At 39.9% G+C, this 21,090-nt stretch overlaps 1 protein-coding gene across 3 annotated transcripts in view; it reads left to right on the forward strand.

Annotated features, from left to right (window-relative positions):
- LOC139750941 (calcium-dependent secretion activator-like) overlaps window positions 1-21,090 on the forward strand; it is a 553,650-nt gene that overhangs the window by 120,934 nt on the left and 411,626 nt on the right. For all 3 annotated transcript variants that reach the window (XR_011713253.1, XM_071665864.1, XM_071665865.1), the window contains exon 4: window positions 8,835-8,976. Coding sequence is in view for 2 of the 3 variants with exons in the window: in XM_071665864.1 (XP_071521965.1) it covers window positions 8,835-8,976 (142 nt within the window). In the remaining variant the exon portion in view is untranslated. The remainder of the gene's footprint in view (window positions 1-8,834; window positions 8,977-21,090) is intronic.

A 21,090-nucleotide genomic window follows, 5' to 3' on the forward strand; every position in this document is an offset into this window, starting at 1 on the left:
GATCGAGTAAGTAACGTAAGGGTAAGAGAGATGTGTGGAAATAAAAAGAGCGTGGTTGAGAGAGCAGAAGAGGGTGTTTTGAAATGGTTTGGGCACATGGAGAGAATGAGTGAGGAAAGATTGACCAAGAGGATATATGTGTCGGAGGTGGAGGGAACGAGGAGAAGAGGGAGACCAAATTGGAGGTGGAAAGATGGAGTGAAAAAGATTTTGTGTGATCGGGGCCTGAACATGCAGGAGGGTGAAAGGAGGGCAAGGAATAGAGTGAATTGGAGCGATGTGGTATACAGGGGTTGACGTGCTGTCAGTGGAGTGAATCAAGGCATGTGAAGCGTCTGGGGTAAACCATGGAAAGCTGTGTAGGTATGTATATTTGCGTGTGTGGACGTGTGTATGTACATGTGTATGGGGGGTGGGTTGGGCCATTTCTTTCGTCTGTTTCCTTGCGCTACCTCGCAAACGCGGGAGACAGCGACAAAGTATAAAAAAAAAAAAAAAAAAAAAAATATATATATATATATATATATATATATATATATATATATATATATATATATATATATATATATATATCATACAAACCTCTAACAGCCAGGATCAAACCCGGAACCCCTGTGTAAGAGGCGGGAATGTAACTGCTAGGTTATGGGTCTGGCTAATAGGAAATAACTATTCGAATACTATGTACTGGAAAACTCTTCGTCTCACATTGGTGAGCAATGGGGTCTACACCGGTTATTTCCCAACTGGTGCACATAGCCAGCAGATAGCATTTTACTGAACCTACCTGTATAACGCGGATGTATGTGAATACGAATAAAGCGCATATGAATGTGCACCTCTATAGAACGCACAAACATTTATTTATTTGTTTATTTTACTTTTTTGCTGTCTCCCGTGTTAGTGAGGTAGCGCAAGGAAACTGATGAAAGAATGGCCCAACCCACCTTCATACACATGTATATACATTCACGTCCACACATGCAAATATACATACCTATACATCTCAACATATGCATATATATACACACACAGACATATATACACATGTACATAATTCACACTGTCTGGTTTATTCATTCCCATCGCCACCCCGCCACACATGAAATAACAACCCCCTATCCCTGCATGTGCACGAGGTAGTGCTAGGAAAAGACAAAGGCCACATTCGTTCACACTCAGTCTCTAGCTGTCATGTATGATGCACCAAAACCAAGCTCCCTTTCCACATCCAGGCCCCACAGGACTTTCCATGGTTTACCCCAGACGCTTCACATGCCCTAGTTCAATCCATTGACAGCACGTCGACCCCTGTATACCACATCGTTCCAATTCACTCTATTCCTTGCATGCCTTTCACACTCCTGCATGTTCAGGCCCCGATCACTCAAAATCTTTTTCACAACATCTTTCCAACCCCCAATTTGGTCTCCCACTTCTCCTTGTTCCCTCCACCCCTGACACATATATCCTCTTTGTCAATCTTTCCTCACTCATTCTCTACATGTGACCAAACCATTTCAAAACACCCTCTTCTGATCTCTCAACCACACTCTTTTTATTACCACACATCTCTCTTACCCTATTATTACTTACTCAATCAAACCACCTCACACCACATATTGTCCTCAAACATCTCATTTCCAGCACATCCACCCTAGTCCGCACAACTCTATCTATAGCCCATGCCTTGCAACCATAAAGCATTGTTGGAACCACTATTCCTTCAAACATACCCATTTTTGCTTTTCGAGATAATGTTCTTGACTTCCCCACATTCTTCAACGCTCCCAGAACTTTTGCCCCCCTCCCCCACCCTATGATTCCCTTCCGCTTACATGGTTCCATCTGCTGCCAAATCCACTCCCAGATATCTAAAACACTTCACTTCCTCCAGTTTTTCTCCATTCAAACTTACCTCCCAATTGACTTGTCCCTCAACCCTACTGTACCTAATAACCTTGCTCTTATTCACCTTTACTCTCAGCTTTCTTCTTTCACACACTTTACCAAACTCAGTCACCAGCTTCTGCAGTTTCTCACATGAATCAGCCACCAGTGCTGTATCGTCGGCAAATAACAAGTGACTCACTTCCCAAGCTCTCTCATCCACAACAGAGTGCATACTTGCCTCTCTTTCCAAAACTCATGTGTTCACCTCACTAACAACTCCATCCATAAACAAATTAAAGAACCATGAAGACACCACAAACCCCTGCTCAAAGCAACATTCAACGAGAACCAATCACTTTCCTCTCTTCCTACACGTACACATGCCTTACATCCTCAAAAAAAAGTTTTCACTGCTTCTAACAACTTGCCTCCCACACCAAATATTCTTAGTACGTTCCACAGAGCGTCTCTATCAACTGTCATATACCTTCTCCAGATCCATAAATGCTACATACAAATCCATTTGCTTTTCTAAGTATTTCTCACATACATTCTTCAAAGCAGACACATGATCCACACATCCTCCACCACTTCTGAGACCACATTGCTCTTCCCCAATCTGATGCTCTGTACATGCCTTCACCCTCTCAATCAATACCCTCCCATATGATTCCCAGGAATAGTCAACAAACTTATACCTCTGTAATTTGAGCACTCACTCTTATCCCCTTTGCCTTTGTACAATGGCACTATTCAAGCATTCCGCCAATCCTCATGCCCCTCACCATGAGTCATACATACATCAAATAACCTCACCAACCAATCAACAATACAGTCACCCCCTTTTTTAATAAATTCCAATGCAGTACCATCCAAACCCGCTGCCTTGTTGGCTTTCATCTTCCACAAAGCTTTTACTACCTCTTCTCTGTTCACCAAATCATTCTCCCTAACCCTCTCACTTTGCACACCACCTCGACCAAAACACCTTATATCTCCCACTCTAACATGAAACACATTTAACAAACCTTCTAAATACTCATTCCATCTCCTTCTCACATTACCACTAATTTGTATCACCTTCTCATTAGCCCCCTTTACTGAAGTTCCTATTTGCTCCCTTGTCTTTTACACTTTATTTACCTCCTTCCAAAACATCTTTTTATTTTCTCTAAAATTTAATGATACTCTCTCACCCCAACTCTCATTTGCCCTCTTTTTCACCTCTTGCACCTTTCTCTTAACCTCCTGCCTCTTTCTTTTATACATCTCCCTGTCATTTGCATTATTTCCCTGTAAAAATCGTCTAAATGCCTCTCTGTTCTCTTTCACTAATAATCTTACCTCTTCATCCCACCACTCACTACCTTTTCTATTCTGCCCAACTCCCACGCTTCTCATGCCACAAGCATCCATAGCGTAAGCCATCACTGCTTCCTTAAATACATCCCATTCCTTCCCCACTCCCCTTACGTCCTTTGTTCTCACCTTTTACCATTCTGTACTCAGTCTCTCATGGTACTTCCTCACACAAGTCTCTTTCCCAAGCTCAGTTACTCTCACCACTCTTTTCACCCCAACATTCTCTCTTCTTTTCTGAAAACCTCAGGAAACCTTCACCTTTGCCTCCACAAGATATATATATTCATATACCGAGGATGACACAACTTGGTAAAGTGTGTGAAAGAAGAAAGTTAAGAGTAAATGTGAATAAGAGCAAGGTTATTAGGTACAGTAGGGTTGAGGGTCAAGTCAATTGGGAGGTAAGTTTGAATGGAGAAAAACTGGAGGAAGTAAAGTGTTTTAGATATCTGGGAGTGGATCTGGCAGCGGATGGAACCATGGAAGCGGAAGTGGATCATAGGATGGGGGAGGGGGCGAAAATTCTGGGGGCCTTGAAGAATGTGTGGAAGTCGAGAACATTATCTCGGGAAGCAAAAATGGGTATGTTTGAAGGAATAGTGGTACCAACAATGTTGTATGGTTGCGAGGCATTGGCTATGGATAGAGTTGTGCGCAGGAGGATGGATGTGCTGGAAATGAGATGTTTGAGGACAATGTGGGTGTGAGGTGGTTTGATCGAGTAAGTAACGTAAGGGTAAGAGAGATGTGTGGAAATAAAAAGAGCGTGGTTGAGAAAGCAGAAGAGGGTGTTTTGAAATGGTTTGGGCACATGGAGAGAATGAGTGAGGAAAGATTGACCAAGAGGATATATGTGTCGGAGGTGGAGGGAACGAGAAGTGGGAGACCAAATTGGAGGTGGAAAGATGGAGTGAAAAAGATTTTGTGTGATCGGGGCCTGAACATGCAGGAGGGTGAAAGGAGGGCAAGGAATAGAGTGAATTGGATCGATGTGGTATACCGGGGTTGACGTGCTGTCAGTGGATTAAATCAGGGCATGTGAAGCGTCTGGGGTAAATCATGGAAAGGTGTGTAGGTATGTATATTTGCGTGTGTGGACGTATGTATATACATGTGTATGGGGGTGGGTTGGGCCATTTCTTTCATTTGTTTCCTTGCGCTACCTCGCAAACGCGGGAGACAGCAACAAAGCAAAAAAAAAAAAAGAAAAAAAATATTCTATTTATTTTGCTTTGTCGCTGTCTCCCGCGTTTTCAAGGTAGAGCAACGAAACAGACGAAAGAAATGGCCCAACCCACCCCCATACACATGTATATCTATACACGTCCACACACGCAAATATACATACCTATACATCTCAATGTACACATATATATACACACACAGACACATACATATATACCCATGCACACAATTCACACTGTCTGCCTTTATTCATTCCCATTGCCACCTCGCCACACATGGAATACCATCCCCCTCCCCCCCTCATGTGTGCAAGGTAGCATTAGGAAAAGACAAACAAAGGCCCCATTTGTTCACACTCAGTCTCTAGCTGTCATGCAATAATGCCCGAAACCACAGCTCTCTTTCCACATCCAGGCCCCACACAACTTTCCATGGTTTAGCCCAGACGCTTCACATACCCTGATTCAATCCACTGATAGCACGTCAACCCCAGTATACCACATCGATCCAATTCACTCTATTCCTTGCCCACCTTTCACCCTCCTGCATGTTCAGGCCCCGATCACTCAAAATCTTTTTCACTCCATCTTTCCACCTCCAATTTGGTCTCCCACTTCTCCTCGTTCCCTCCACCTCTGACACATATATCCTCTTGGTCAGTCTTTCCTCACTCATTCTCTCCATGTGACCAAACCATTTCAAAACACCCTCTTCTGCTCTCCCAACCACGCTCTTTTTATTTCCACACATCTCTCTTACCCTTACATTACTTACTCGATCAAACCACCTCACACCACACATTGTCCTCAAACATATCATTTCCAGCACATCCACCCTCCTGCGCACAACTCTATCCATAGCCCACGCCTCGCAACCATACAACATTGTTGGAACCACTATTCCTTTAAACATACCCAATTTTGGTTTCCGAGATAACACTCTCGACTTCCACACATTCTTCAAGGCTCCCAGGATTTTCACCCCCTCCCCCACCCTATGATTCACTTCCGCTTCCATGGTTCCATCCGCTGCCAGATCCACTCCCAGATATCTAAAACACTTTACTTCCTCCAGTTTTTGTCCATTCAAACTTACCTCCCAATTGACTTGACCCTCAACCCTACTGTACCTAATACCCTTGCTCTTATTCACATTTACTCTTAACTTTCTTCTTTCACACACTTTACCAAACTCAGTCAACAGCTTCTGCAGTTTCTCACATGAATCAGCCACCAGCGCTGTATCATCAGCGAACAACTGACTCACTTCCCAAGCTCTCTCATCCACAACCCTCTTTCCAAAACTCTTGCATTCACCTCCCTAACAACCCCATCCATAAACAAATTAAACAACCATGGAGACATCACACGCCCCTGCCGCAAACCTACATTCACTGAGAACCAATCACTTTCCTCTCTTCTTACACGTACACATGCCTTACATCCTCAATAAAAACTTTTCACTGCTTCTAACAACTTGCCTCCCACACCATATATTCTTAATACCTTCCACAGAGCATCTCTATCAACTCTATCATATACCTTCTCCAGATCCATAAATGCTACATACAAATCCATTTGCTTTTCTAAGTATTTCTCACATACATTCTTCAAAGCAAACACTTGATCCACACATCCCCTACCACTTCTGAAACCACACTGCTCTTCCCCAATCTGATGCTCTGTACATGCCTTCACCCTCTCAATCAATACCCTCCCATATAATTTACCAGGAATACTCAACAAACTTATACCTCTGTAATTTGAGCACTCACTCTTATCCCCTTTGCCTTTGTACAATGGCACTGTGCACGCATTCCGCCAATCCTCAGGCACCTCACCATGAGTCATACATACATTAAATAACCTTACCAACCAGTCAATAATACAGTCATCCCTTTTTTAATAGATTCCACTGCAATACCCTCCAAACCTGCTGCCTTGCCGGGTTTCATCTTCCGCAAAGCTTTTACTACCTCTTCTCTGTTTACCAAATCATTTTCCCTAACCCTCTCACTTTGCACACCACCTCGACCAAAACTCCCTATATCTGCCACTCTATCATCAAACACATTCAACAAAAACAATAATCCCCAGAGAGACGTGTTATATTTTTCTGCTTACACTCTGGACATGACCCATCACTACAACAGTACAAACTCCATTTCAATATATCCCAAGACCCTTCATGCCCTTGATGCAACTAACATAAAGAAGACAATGAGCATTTACCCCTCGGTTGCCCTGCACCTTCTTCACATAAAGGTGCACACATCATTACTGTTTATGACCCATGGTCTTGACCATTGGATGTGGTAGTCTGCCTGAGTGCACTTGAAGTCTAATATGGTTACAAGGTACTCTTGGGGAAGAAGGCTGAGTTAAGATATATATCATGATTTTCTTTTACCTTTATTAGTATGATGTTTAGGATATGTAAGTTGATTTTTTCCATGGGATTACCTATGAACTGGAAAATTCTCTAATCTTGCATCACTCAGATCCCAAGGTTGCCATCTTAGGGAGGTTCATCCTGTATTTGAAAGCAAATGTTTTTAAATTACAGGGACTTCTTATGGAGCCCCATCTCTTGAACTTTCTCTGCTGTCATACAGATTTTTAAACTTTTGTACTCTGTTGACAGTCACAATTTTTACATTTAGCTTCTTCCTTTGATCCTCTGCTGCTTAAGAATCCAGTAACACTCAATGCAATTTTTTGCAATAACTGTAGGCTCCTCTCACACAGACATAACTAGTCACCAACTTCTATTCAGAAATATAAAACTCATCTCTGCCTCACACTTTAGCAGCCTATATTTCAGATCCCTCATCTCACAGCAAATGCAACATTGGAAAAAAACATTTGTACTGAAATGACCCAACAAGCATTAACCTTTCCACTGTGGAAAGCAACTGCAATTGATAGAATATTAATTACCTTTTTTCATGTAAAGCAAGTGTTCCATGACTGTCGAAAATTATTTCCCTTTTCTGTGGTTAGTGATACCTTTCTCTGTCCATGAACCAATTGCTACACATAATCTTTGCTAACATATGGAAGCATGAGGTTTCTATGCCTTTAGAGAGAAGGTTGACCTGATGGTATTTCATAAAACAGTTTAGGAACAAAAATACCAAACCTAATGATGTTGTTTGCTCAGTTTTACCTTCCCGGTACAGAGTAAAAAGCATGGGTTAGTATAAGGGTAAATTGACATCATAGTTTCCCCGAATGTTGAAAATAATTCTTGTTAAAAAACTTGCCTTTGTACATAAATCATCTGTTGTATGTATGTTCTAAGCTCTATATGTTTGCCAGAATAATAAATGCATTAATATAATGTTTTGTTTGTCATACTCTAGATTGAATCCACTGTTTCTACTGAATTTTCAATCAATTTATGGATTCTTTTTTATGCAGGTATACTTTTCTTATCAGGCAAGAACAATGCTTTTCAATTGATTTTAGCCTTATTTTATCTACATCAGTTCCTGTATATGCATTTTCCACTCCAAGAAATATTTTATTTTTCATTTTTCTGGTTAAAAGCACAATTTTCAGTTTTGAATAATGTTTTCAAGGAATAATGGTGTCAGATATGAAAATTTAGAGTCCTTTCAAACTGGAAAAGTAATAACATTTCACATATCAATTTTCAGATTTTGATGACTTAGACTCATTTTAGGAACTACTCATGTAATCTCATGTGGTGAGAGGGTTCAATAACCACACCCCAACCCACTCTTAAATTCCACTCCACCAGACTTACACCCACCTACGACAATGCTCTAGACACACACAAATTACACTATCTTTGTTTGCACTCTGGATTTGGCCCATCTTTCCAACATTATGAATATCATTTTGACATATCACAATACTTCTCATGTCCAAGATGCAACTTGCACACTGAAGATGTTGAACATCTATTTTTCAGTTGTGCTGCTCTCACTATATATACACAAACTTACAACAACAAACTTCATATCCTTAGGTCCTTCCTGGTAGAGGTGTCTGGCTTTCTGAGCACTTTGGAAGCCCCACAGAAGAGGTGCTTTACATATTTCTAGCAACTCTCTTTCTTAGTTCTTATATCCTTCAATGGCTTTTTGAGCCTCCTCATTTCTACATGTTCGTATCTTTTCCATTCTTCTCCTTTCACTCATATTTGCTGTTTCACACACAGCCACCCTAGATCAAAGTAATTTCATTCTGATCCTCATTTTTCTTACAGAATTGAGAATAACAATATTCCTGAAACATGGAGCATCATCAGGGAGTGGTTACTTGGTTAGACTATATTCATATTCACTTTTCATTTCTGATTTCAGTGATGATTTTATGAAGTATAATATCATAAGCTAATATTAATCTTTTCTCTTCTCAAAACAGACAACCTGAAAAACGGACGATTTCACCAACACCTAAGAGAGACATTTGCTCCAATGGTGGTTCGATATGTGGACCTGATGGAATCCTCGATAGCTCAGTCCATTCACAAGGGCTTCGAGAAGGAACGGTGGGAGAATAAGGGGTTAGTATGGAGGCCGTTAGTAGAGAAAACACACATCAGGAAATAATACAACTGCCCACCAAACCTGCAACACCAACTTTGTTGCTTGTTCTTGCACCACTTTCAAGTTTACTTCACGTATTCTGAAACAGCATATCACTGATTAGTGCAAGACAAATACATAGAAAGAATCTTGTAGAACTAAACATGCAAATAAGGAACTGGTAATATTTTACCCATGTAATCCAGTGCAGTTTATGAAGAATGATAATAGGGAGAGCTCTTAAAAGTTTGGTGATTTTGAAAATCATTAAGATACATTAAGAAGTAGAACCAAATCTTTTGAAGAATTTACATTTTACAAAGTTGCCAAACAATAAGAATCAAGCACTATATAAACAGTACACTTTTGGTACTTTATATATTTTTTTTCCGAAGTACCTTTTATTTTCTGAAATGCATAACAAATTTATGATTTACATAGTGCTTGAAATCCTTTTTATCATAAATTGCATTGTAGGAAATAGATATTTTATAGCTATTGGATTCATCATAAGAAACAAAAGTTGTATGACTTTGAAATTGATATAGTTTCTCATATGACTGAGTTGGTACATGCATGCACTTGCTGTTTCAGAGTATAAGGTCATTAGTTGGCAATCATATCATAAATCTTCATTATCTGATTATATAAGATATTGGAAACAGGTATTATAAGGCTTGCTATTTATAATATTTTTTGTTACTGGATAGATTCTGTATGGTATTATTATTCAACTGAATTTTTCTATCTTTCATGCAACTAATGACATTTTTGCATAATTTTTCTAGAAAAAATCGATTTGCACATTTTATATGTTATACTGTTTTGTGAAAGGAAAATTTATCAAAGTGTAAAAAGGCTCTTCTTACAGTAGTAGTCCATATTATTATTTTCCATATATCTTCTAAATAAGAATCACTTCACCTTATGTTAGGAAAGGTAGCTATCTTAGAAGTTCTGTAGAAACTCTAATTAGTATAGTCTACGTCCCATGCTCACTTGTTAAGAAGGGTGGTGACTGAATAAGTTTTATAAAGACTTGTCAGCAAGATTATTTACCCTCTCACAGAACTATTGTTTCAAGATGCTATTTCACTTTGGCTATTATGCCATCAAAAACCTCACCATTTTACTGTATGGAAAATGATCTTTCATTTGTTTATTAATCTTTTTAACTGTTATTCACAGTAAAAGTTTGGTGATGAAGAGTATTTACTTTCACTTTATTCATCTCAGCACTTATCAGTTTCATTGTAGCACCAGAGACCCAGAAGTAAAGTATAAGATATATTTTGAGTTACATGAGTAAAGTAGGTAATTGATGCTTGCATTTAAGTTATTAATTGTATCAAGAAGAATAAAAGTAGATAGTGAACTTCATAGACCTAGTCATCCAGGAAACCCTATTATTAGAAATACTATAGGGATGTCGAAATTCAAAAACAGTACCATAAGAAGTAGTATGTGGCATTCCTAAATAGCAGGTTTCTTCCAACAGAATCAGTTCTGTAGTTCGTGGTTCTATTATGGAGGCCAGATTTACACTGCATCCCCCTTGAATAGTACCTCATATTTTGTTTATATGAACACTCTTAACAAAATGACCATCTCTTTATTTTTATTGCCTTGCTTTACCTTTTTCTTTTTTTACTAAACAAGCTGGTTACCTCACTTCAGGAACTGTTCATTCTCTTTTTGCATATGAATAATTTGCTGATTGTGTTTCATATTGTTTGTAATATCCTGTAAGTAATTACTTGGTTGTGTATACGAGGAGAGAGATTTACAGTCGTAAGCTCCCATTTTTAAATCAAATTTGCAACTGTAAACAGTCTCGAAGTTCTAAGTGCCAGCAGCACTACTATATTTAGTTTGTTCTATATATCCATTACTCTTTTGCAAAATTATTGGTACATATTTCCTGACTTCTCTTTTCCTCTGCATCTTTTTACTATACTCCCTTTAGATAATGTATATCTCTATTCTGAATGGTGTACGGTTCTTAACATCGTTTTGACTCCAGTGATATTTAACTCATTGACAGGATCTACTCTAAATATTTTTGCTGCAGAGCTACATAGAGCTTTTTTCTGAGGCAAGGGATATATATATATATATATATATATATGGAGACTGGAGAAACCTCTCTGCATAACTTATGCATATGTCTAAAGACAAATTTGCTATCAGAGGAAAGTGTGACAAGTGCCCACAGTTGGAAGTTGAAATGGCAAAGTATGTCTGACAATGAAAACCGACAGAATGAATATGATGTGTCCCGAGGATCAATTTGAAATTTGCCCTGAAACTAAAGAGGAAATAAGGCATCACAGATTATAAGGCGAGCCATGCTTGGTGCACAAGATTTATAAAAAAAAAAAATGATTTTGTATTGAGATGGAGAAGGAAAATATCACTGCGTCTTCCACAAGAACATGATGACAAGGTTATTGAATTTCCTATGTTCATAATCCACTTCTTAGTCCCTCCCATCATGCATGGATTTCAACCTAACGAAACTATTACCCATGTATAGGTCGACCTCTAATTTTTTTCCTAAACATTCGGTCTTAAGAACTCGAACTATACACGAATATATATATATATATATATATATATCCCTGGGGATAGGGGAGAAAGAATACTTCCCACGTATTCCCTGCGTGTCGTAGAAGGCGACTAAAAGGGGAGGGAGCGGGGGGCTGGAAATCTTCCCCTCTCTTTTTTTTTTTTTTTTTTTTTTTTTTTTTTTTTCCAAAACAAGGAACAGAGAAGGGGGCCAGGTGAGGATATTCCCTCCAAGGCCCAGTCCTCTGTTCTTAACGCTACCTCGCTAATGCGGGAAATGGCGAATAGTTTGAAAGAAAAGAAAAAAGATATATATATATATATATATATATATATATATATATATATATATATATATATTTTTTTTTTATTATTATTATTATAAAAATAGAAAATAATAATAATAATAATAATAATATATATTATGAGAAGAATGAGAAGAAAGATCATGAGAGGCAAATATTTTGGGAGCAGTTGAATGAGTGTGTTAGTGGTTTTGATGCACAAGACCGGGTTATAGTGATGGGTGATTTGAATGCAAAGGTGAGTAATGTGGCAGTTGAGGGAATAATTGGTATACATGGAGTGTTCAGTGTTGTAAATGGAAATGGTGAAGAGCTTGTAGATTTATGTGCTGAAAAAGGACTGGTGATTGGGAATACCTGGTTTAAAAAGCGAGATATACATAAGTATACGTATGTAAGTAGGAGAGATGGCCAGAGAGCGTTATTGGATTATGTGTTAATGGATAGACGCACGAAAGAGAGACTTTTGGATGTTAATGTGCTGAGAGGTGCAACTGAAGGGATGTCTGATCATTATCTTGTGGAGGCGAAGGTGAAGGTTTGTGGGGGTTTTCAGAAAAGAAGAGAGAATGTTGGGGTGAAGAGAGTGGTGAGAGTAAGTGAGCTTGGGAAGGAGACTTGTGTGAGGAAGTACCAGGAGAGACTGAATACAGAATGGAAAAAGGTGAGAACAAAGGAGGTAAGGGGAGTGGGGGAGGAATGGGAAGTATTTAGGGAAGCTGTGATGGCTTGCGCAAAAGATGCTTGTGCCATGAGAAGCGTGGGAGGTGGGTTGATTAGAAAAGGTAGTGAGTGGTGGGATGAAGAAGTAAGATTATTAGTGAAAGAGAAGAGAGAGGCATTTGGATGATTTTTGCAGGGAACAAACGAAAATGAGTGGGAGAAGCAGGAGGTCAAGAGAAAGGTGCAAGAGGTGAAAAAGAGGGCAAATGAGAGTTGGGGTGAGAGAGTATCATTAAATTTCAGGGAGAATAAAAAGATGTTTTGGAAGGAGGTAAATAAAGTGCGTGAGACAAGGGAGCAAATGGGAACTTCAGTGAAGGGGGCTAATGGGGAGGTGATAACAAGTAGTGGTGATGTGAGAAGGAGATGGAGTGAGTATTTTGAAGGTTTGTTGAATGTGTTTGATGATAGAGTGGCAGATATAGGGTGTTTTGGTCGAGGTGCTGTGCAAAGTGAGAGGGTTAGGGAAAATGATTTGGTAAACAGAGAAGAGGTAGTGAAAGCTTTGCGGAAGATGAAAGCCAGCAAGCCAGCAGGTTTGGATGGTATTGCAGTGGAATTTATTAAAAAAGGGGTGACTGTATTGTTCACTGGTTGGTAAGGTTATTTAATGTATGTATGATTCATGGTGAGGTGCCTGAGGATTGGCGGAGTGCTTGCATAGTGCCATTGTATAAAGGCAAAGGAGATAAGAGTAAGTGCTCAAATTACAGAGGTATAAGTTTGTTGAGTATTCCTGGTAAATTATATGGGAGGGTATTGATTGAGAGGGTGAAGGCATGTACAGAGCATCAGATTGGGGAAGAGCAGTGTGGTTTCAGAAGTGGTAGAGGATGTGTGGATCATGTGTTTGCTTTGAAGAATGTATGTGAGAAATACTTAGAAAAACAAACGGATTTGTATGTAGCATTTATGGATCTGGAGAAGGCATATGATAGAGTTGATAGAGATGCACTGTGGAAGGTTTTAAGAATATATGATGTTGTTAAAAGCAGTGAAAAGTTTTTATCGAGGATGTAAGGCATGTGTGTGTGTAGGAAGAGAGGAAAGTGATTGGTTCTCAGTGAATGTAGGTTTGCGGCAGGGGTGTGTGATGTCTCCATGGTTGTTTAATTTATTTATGGATGGGGTTGTTAGGGAGGTGAATGCAAGAGTTTTGGAGAAAGGGGCAAGTATGCAGTGTGTTGTGGATGAGAGAGCTTGGGAAGTGAGTCAGTTGTTGTTCGTTGATGATAGAGCGCTGGTGGCTGATTCATGTAAGAAACTGCAGAAGCTGGTGACTGAGTTTGGTAAAGTGTGTGAAAGAAGAAAGTTAAGAGTGAATGTGAATAAGAGCAAGGTTATTAGGTACAGTAGGGTTGAGCGTCAAGTCAGTTGGGAGGTAAGTATGAATGGAGAAAAACTGGAGGAAGTAAAGTGTTTTAGATATCTGGGAGTGGATCTGGCAGCGGATGGAACCATGGAAGCGGAAGTGGATCATAGGGTGGGGGAGGGGGCGGAAATCCTGGGAGCCTTGAAGAATGTGTGGAAGTCGAGAACATTATTTCGGGAAAGCAAAAATGGGTATGTTTGAAGGAATAGTGGTTCCAACAATGTTGTATGGTTGCGAGGCTTGGGCTATGGATAGAGTTGTGTGCAGGAGGATGGATGTGCTGGAAATGAGATGTTTGAGGACAATGTGTGGTGTGAGGTGGTTTGATCGAGTAAGTAACGTAAGGGTAAGAGAGATGTGTGGAAATGAAAAGAGCGTGGTTGAGAGAGGAAAAGAGGGTGTTTTGAAATGGTTTGGGTACATGGAGAGATGAGTGAGGAAAGATTGACCAAGAGGATATATTTGTCAGAGGTGGAGGCAATGAGGAAAAGTGGGAGACCAAATTGGAGGTGAAAAGATGGAGTGAAAATGATTTTGTGTGATCGGGGCCTGAACATGCAGGAGGGTGAAAGGAGGGCAAGGAATAGAGTGAATTGAATTGATGTGCTATAACGGGGTTGACGTGCTGTGAGTGGATTGAATCAGGGCATGTGAAGCATCGGAGGTAAATCATGGAAAGCTGTGTAGGTATGTATATTTGCGTGTGTGGACGTGTATGTATATGCATGTGTATGGGGGTGCGTTTTCACATTTCTTTCGTCTGTTTCCTTGCGCTACCTCGCAAACGGGGTAGACTGAGAAAAATGTATGTATATATATATATATATATATATATATATATATATATATATATATATATATCAATACCCTTTCATATAATTTACCAGGAATACTCAACAAACTTATACTATATACTCTGTAATTTGAGCACTCACTCTTATCCCCTTTGCCTTTGTACAATGGCACTATGCACGCATTCCACCAATCCTCAGGCACCTCACCATGAGTCATACATACATTAAATAACCTTACCAACCAGTCAACAATACAGTCACCCCCTTTTTTAACAAATTCCACTGCAATACCATCCAAACCTGCTGCCTTGCCGGCTTTCATCTTCCGCAAAGCTTTTACTACCTCTTCTCTGTTTACCAAATCATTTTCCCTAACCCTCTCACTTTGCACACCACCTCGACCAAAACACCAAATATCTGCCACTCTATCATCAAACACATTCAACAAACCTTCAAAATACTCACTCCATCTCCCTCTCACATCACCACTACTTGTTATCACCTCCCCATTTGCGCCCTTCACTGAAGTTCCCATTTGCTCCCTTGTCTTACGCACTTTATTTACCTCCTTCCAGAACATCTTTTTATTCTCCCTAAAATTTAATGATACTCTCTCACCCCAACTCTCATTTGCCCTTTTTTTTCACCTCTTGCACCTTTCTCTTGACCTCCTGTCTCTTTCTTTTATACATCTCCCACTCAATTGCATTTTTTCCCTGCAAAAATCGTCCAAATGCCTCTTTCACTAATACTTACTTCTTCATCCCACCACTCACTACCTTTTCTAATCAACCCACCTCCCACTCTTCTCATGCCACAAGCATCTTTTGCGCAATCCATCACTGATTCCCTAAATACATCCCATTCCTCCCCCACTCCCCTTACTTCCATTGTTCTCACCTTTTTCCATTCTGTGCTCAGTCTCTCCTGGTACTTCCTCACACAAGTCTCCTGGGGATAGGGGATTAAGAATACTTCCCACATATTCCCTGCGTGTCGTAGAAGGCGACTAAAAGGGGAGGGAGCGGGGGGCTGGAAATCCTCCCCTCTCATTTTTTTTTTTAATTTTCCAAAAGAAGGAACAGAGGGGGCCAGGTGAGGATATTCCAAAAAAGGCCCAGTCCTCTGTTCTTACCGCTGCCTTGGTAACGCGAGAAATAGCAAATAGTTTAAAAGAAAGAAATATATATATATATATATATATATATATATATATATATATATATATATATATATATTCATTTTTTCATTTCATTTCAAGCTAGAAGTTTCACTTTTCTAAATTATTTCTTACATTTTTCATATGTATATATATGTATATGTGTGTGTCTGTATATGTGTGTATGTATGTGTATGTATATATATATATATGTAATATATATATATTATCCCTGGGGATAGGGGTGAAAGAATACTTCCCACGCATTCCTCGCGTGTCGTAGAAGGCGACTAGAGGGGACGGGAGCGGGGGGCCAGAAATCCCCCCCTCCTTGTATTTTTTTAACTTTCTAAAATGGGAAACAAAAGAAGGAGTCACGTGGGGAGTGCTCATCCTCCTCGAAGGCTCAGACTGGGGTGTCTAAATGTATGTGGATGTAACCAAGATGTGAAAAAAGGAGAGATAGGTAGTATGTTTGAGGAAAGGAACCTGGATGTTTTGGCTCTGAGTGAAACGAAGCTCAAGGGTAAAGGGGAAGAGTGGTTTGGGAATGTCTTGGGAGTAAAGTCAGGGGATAGTGAGAGGACAAGAGCAAGGGAAGGAGTAGCAGTGCTCCTGAAACAGGACTTGTGGGATATATATAAATATATATATATATATATATATATATATATATATATATATATATATATATATATATATATATATATAGATATGTATATATATATCTTTCTTTTTTTCTTTTAAACTATTCGCCATTTCCCGCGTTAGTGAAAGAGAAGAGAGAGGCATTTGGACGATTTTTGCAGGGAAAAAATGCAATTGAGTGGGAGATCTATAAAAGAAAGAGACAGGAGGTCAAGAGAAAGGTGCAAGAGGTGAAAAAAAGGGCAAATGAGAGTTGGGGTGAGAGAGTATCATTAAATTTTAGGGAGAATAAAAAGATGTTCTGGAAGGAGGTAAATAAAGTGCGTAAGACAAGGGAGCAAATGGGAACTTCAGTGAAGGGCACAAATGGGGAGGTGATAACAAGTAGTGGTGATGTGAGAAGGAGATGGAGTGAGTATTTTGAAGGTTTGTTGAATGTGTTTGATGATAGAGTGGCAGATATAGGGTGTTTTGGTCGAGGTGGTGTGCAAAGTGAGAGGGTTAGGGAAAATGATTTGGTAAACAGAGAAGAGGTAGTGAAAGCTTTGCGGAAGATGAAAGCCAGCAAGGCAGCAGGTTTGGATGGTATTACACACTTTATTTACCTCCTTCCAGAACATCTTTTTATTCTCCCTAAAATGTAATGATACTCTCTCACCCCAACTCTCATTTGCCCTTTTTTTCACCTCTTGCACCTTTCTCTTGACCTCCTGTCTCTTTCTTTTATACATCTCCCACTCAGTTGCATTTTTTCCCTGCAAAAATCGTCCAAATGCCTCTCTCTTCTCTTTCACTAATACTCTTACTTCTTCATCCCACCACTCACTACCCTTTCTAACCAACCCACCTCCCACTCTTCTCATGCCACAAGCATCTTTTGCGCAATCCATCACTGATTCCCTAAATACATCCCATTCCTCCCCCACTCCCCTTACTTCCATTGTTCTCACCTTTTTCCATTCTGTACTCAGTCTCTCCTGGTACTCCCTCACACAGGTCTCCTTCCCAAGCTCACTTACTCTCACCACCCTCTTCACCCCAACATTCACTCTTCTTTTCTGAAAACCCATACAAATCTTCACCTTAGCCTCCACAAGATAATGATCAGACATCCCTCCAGTTGCACCTCTCAGCACATTAACATCCAAAAGTCTCTCTTTCGCACGCCTGTCAATTAACACGTAATCCAATAACGCTCTCTGGCCATCTCTCCTACTTACATAAGTATACTTATGTATATCTCGCTTTTTAAACCAGGTATTCCCAATCATCAGTCCTTTTTCCATTTACAACACTGAACACCCCATGTATACCAATTATTCCCTCAACTGCCACATTACTCACCTTTGCATTCAAATCACCCATCACTATAACCCGGTCTCATGCATCAAAACCACTAACACACTCATTCAGCAGCTCCCAAAACACTTGCCTCTCATGATCTTTCTTCTCATGCCCAGGTGCATATGCACCAATAATCACCCACCTCTCTCCATCAACTTTCAGTTTTACCCATGTTAATCGAGAATTTAATTTCTTACATTCTATCACATACTCCCACAACTCTATATATATATATATATATATATATATATATATATATGGAAGGAGGTAAATAAAGTGTGTAAGACAAGGGAGCAAATGGGAACTTCAGTGAAGGGTGCAAATGGGGAGGTGATAACAAGTAGTGTTGATGTGAGAAGGAGATGGAGTGAGTATTTTTAAGGTTTGTTGAATGTGTTTGATGATAGAGTGGCAGATATAGGGTGTTTTGGTCGAGGTGGTGTGCAAAGTGAGAGGGTTAGGGAAGATGATTTGGTAAACAGAGAAGAGGTAGTAAAAGCTTTGCGGAAGATGAAAGCCAGCAAGGCAGCAGGTTTGGATGGTATTGCAGTGGAATTTATTAAAAAAGGGGGTGACTGTATTGTTGACTGGTTGGTAAGGTTATTTAATGTATGTATGACTCATGGTGAGGTGCCTGAGGATTGGCGGAATGCATGCATAGTGCCATTGTATAAAGGCAAAGGGGATAAGAGTGAGTGCTCAAATTACAGAGGTATAAGTTTGTTGAGTATTCCTGGTAAATTATATGGGAGGATATTGATTGAGATGGTGAAGGCATGTACAGAGCATCAGATTGGGGAAGAGCAGTGTGGTTTCAGAAGTGGTAGAGGATGTGTGGATCAGGTGTTTGCTTTGAAGAATGTATGTGAGAAATACTTAGAAAAGCAAATGGATTTGTATGTAGCATTTATGGATCTGGAGAAGGCATATGATAGAGTTGATAGAGATGCTCTGTGGAAGGTAATAAGAATATATGGTGTTGGAGGCAAGTTGTTAGAAGCAGTGAAAAGTTTTTATCGAGGATGTAAGGCATGTGTACGTGTAGGAAGAGAGGAAAGTGATTGGTTCTCAGTGAATGTAGGTTTGCGGCAGGGGTGTGTGATGTCTCCATGGTTGTTTAATTTGTTTATTGATGGGGTTGTTAGGGAGGTGAATGCAAGAGTTTTGGAAAGAGGGGCAAGTATGAAGTCTGTTTTGGATGAGAGAGCTTGGGAGTGAGTCAGTTGTTGTTCGCTGATGATACAGCGCTGGTGGCTGATTCATGTGAGAAACTGCAGAAGCTGGTGACTGAGTTTGGTAAAGTGTGTGAAAGAAGAAAGTTAAGAGTAAATGTGAATAAGAGCAAGGTTATTAGGTACAGTAGGGTTGAGGGTCAAGTCAATTGGGAGGTGAGTTTGAATGGAGAAAAACTGGAGGAAGTGAAGTGTTTTAGATATCTGGGAGTGGATCTGGCAGCAGATGGAACCATGGAAGTGGAAGTGGATCATAGGGTGGGGGAGGGGGCGAAAATTCTGGGGGCCTTGAAGAATGTGTGGAAGTCGAGAACATTATCTCAGAAAGCAAAAATGGATATGTTTGAAGGAATAGTGGTTCCAACAATGTTGTGTGGTTGCGAGACGTGGGCTATGGATAGAGTTGTGCGCAGGAGGATGGATGTGCTGGAAATGAGATGTTTGAGGACAATATGTGGTGTGAGGTGGTTTGATCGAGTAAGTAACATAAGGGTAAGAGAGATGTGTGGAAATAAAAAGAGCGTGGTTGAGAGAGCAGAAGAGGGTGTTTTGAAATGGTTCGGGCACATGGAAAGAATGAGTGAGGAAAGATTGACCAAGAGAATATATGTGTCGGAGGTGGAGGGAACGAGGAGAAGAGGGAGACCAAATTGGAGGTGGAAAGATAGATTGAAAAAGCTTTTGTGTGATCGGGGCCTGAACATGCAGGAGGGTGAGAGGAGGGCAAGGAATAGATTGAATTGGAGCGATGTGGTATACCGGGGTTGACGTGCTGTCAGTGAATTGAATCAAGGCATGTGAGGCGTCTGGGGTAAACCATGGAAAGCTATGTAGGTATGTATATTTGCGTGTGTGGACGTATGTATATACATGTGTATGGGGGTGGGTTGGGCCATTTCTTTCGTCTGTTTCCTTGCGCTACCTCGCAAACGCGGGAGACAGCGACAAAGCAAAAAAAAAAAAAAAATATATATATATATATATATATATATATATATATATATATATATATATATATATATATATATTTTCATTTTTTCATTTCATTTCAAGCTAAAAGTTTCAGTTTTCTAAATTATTTCTTACATTTTTCATATGTATATATATGTATATGTGTGTATGTGTATATGTGCATATGTATGTGTATGTCTATATATATGTAATATATATATATATTATCCCTGGGGATAGGGGTGAAAGAATACTTCCCACACATTCCTCGCGTGTCGTAGAAGGGGACTAGAGGGGACGGGAGCGGGGTGCCAGAAATCCTCCCCTCCTTGTATTTTTTTAACTTTCCAAAATGGGAAACAGAAGAAGGAGTCACGCGGGGAGTGCTCATCCTCCTCGAAGGCTCAGACTGGGGTGTCTAAATGTGTGTGGATGTAACCAAGATGTGAAAAAAGGAGAGATAGGTAGTATGTTTGAGGAAACGAACCTGGATGTTTTGACTCTGAGTGAAACGGAACTCAAGGGTAAAGGGGAAGAGTGGTTTCGGAATGTCTTGGGAGTAAAGTCAGGGGTTAGTGAGAGGACAAGAGCAAGGGAAGGAGTAGCAGTACTCCTGAAACAAGAATTGTGGAAGTAAATTCTCGATTGATATGGGTAAAACTGAAAGTTGATCGAGAGAGATGGGTGATTATTGGTGCATATGCACCTGGGCATGAGAAGAAAGATAATGAGAGGCAAGTGTTTTGGGAGCAGCTGAATGAGTGTGTTAGTGGTTTTGATGCATGAGACCGGGTTATAGTGATGGGTGATTTGAATGCAAAGGTGAGTAATGTGGCAGTTGAGGGAATAATTGGTATACATGGGGTGTTCAGTGTTGTAAATGGAAATGGTGAAGAGCTTGTAGATTTATGTGCTGAAAAAGGACTGGTGATTGGGAATATCTGGTTTAAAAAGCAGAGATATACATAAGTATACGTATGTAAGTAGGAGAGATGG

This window comes from Panulirus ornatus, chromosome 10 (genome assembly GCF_036320965.1).
Source record: "Panulirus ornatus isolate Po-2019 chromosome 10, ASM3632096v1, whole genome shotgun sequence".
In the NCBI taxonomy this organism is placed as follows: Eukaryota; Metazoa; Arthropoda; class Malacostraca; order Decapoda; family Palinuridae; genus Panulirus; species Panulirus ornatus.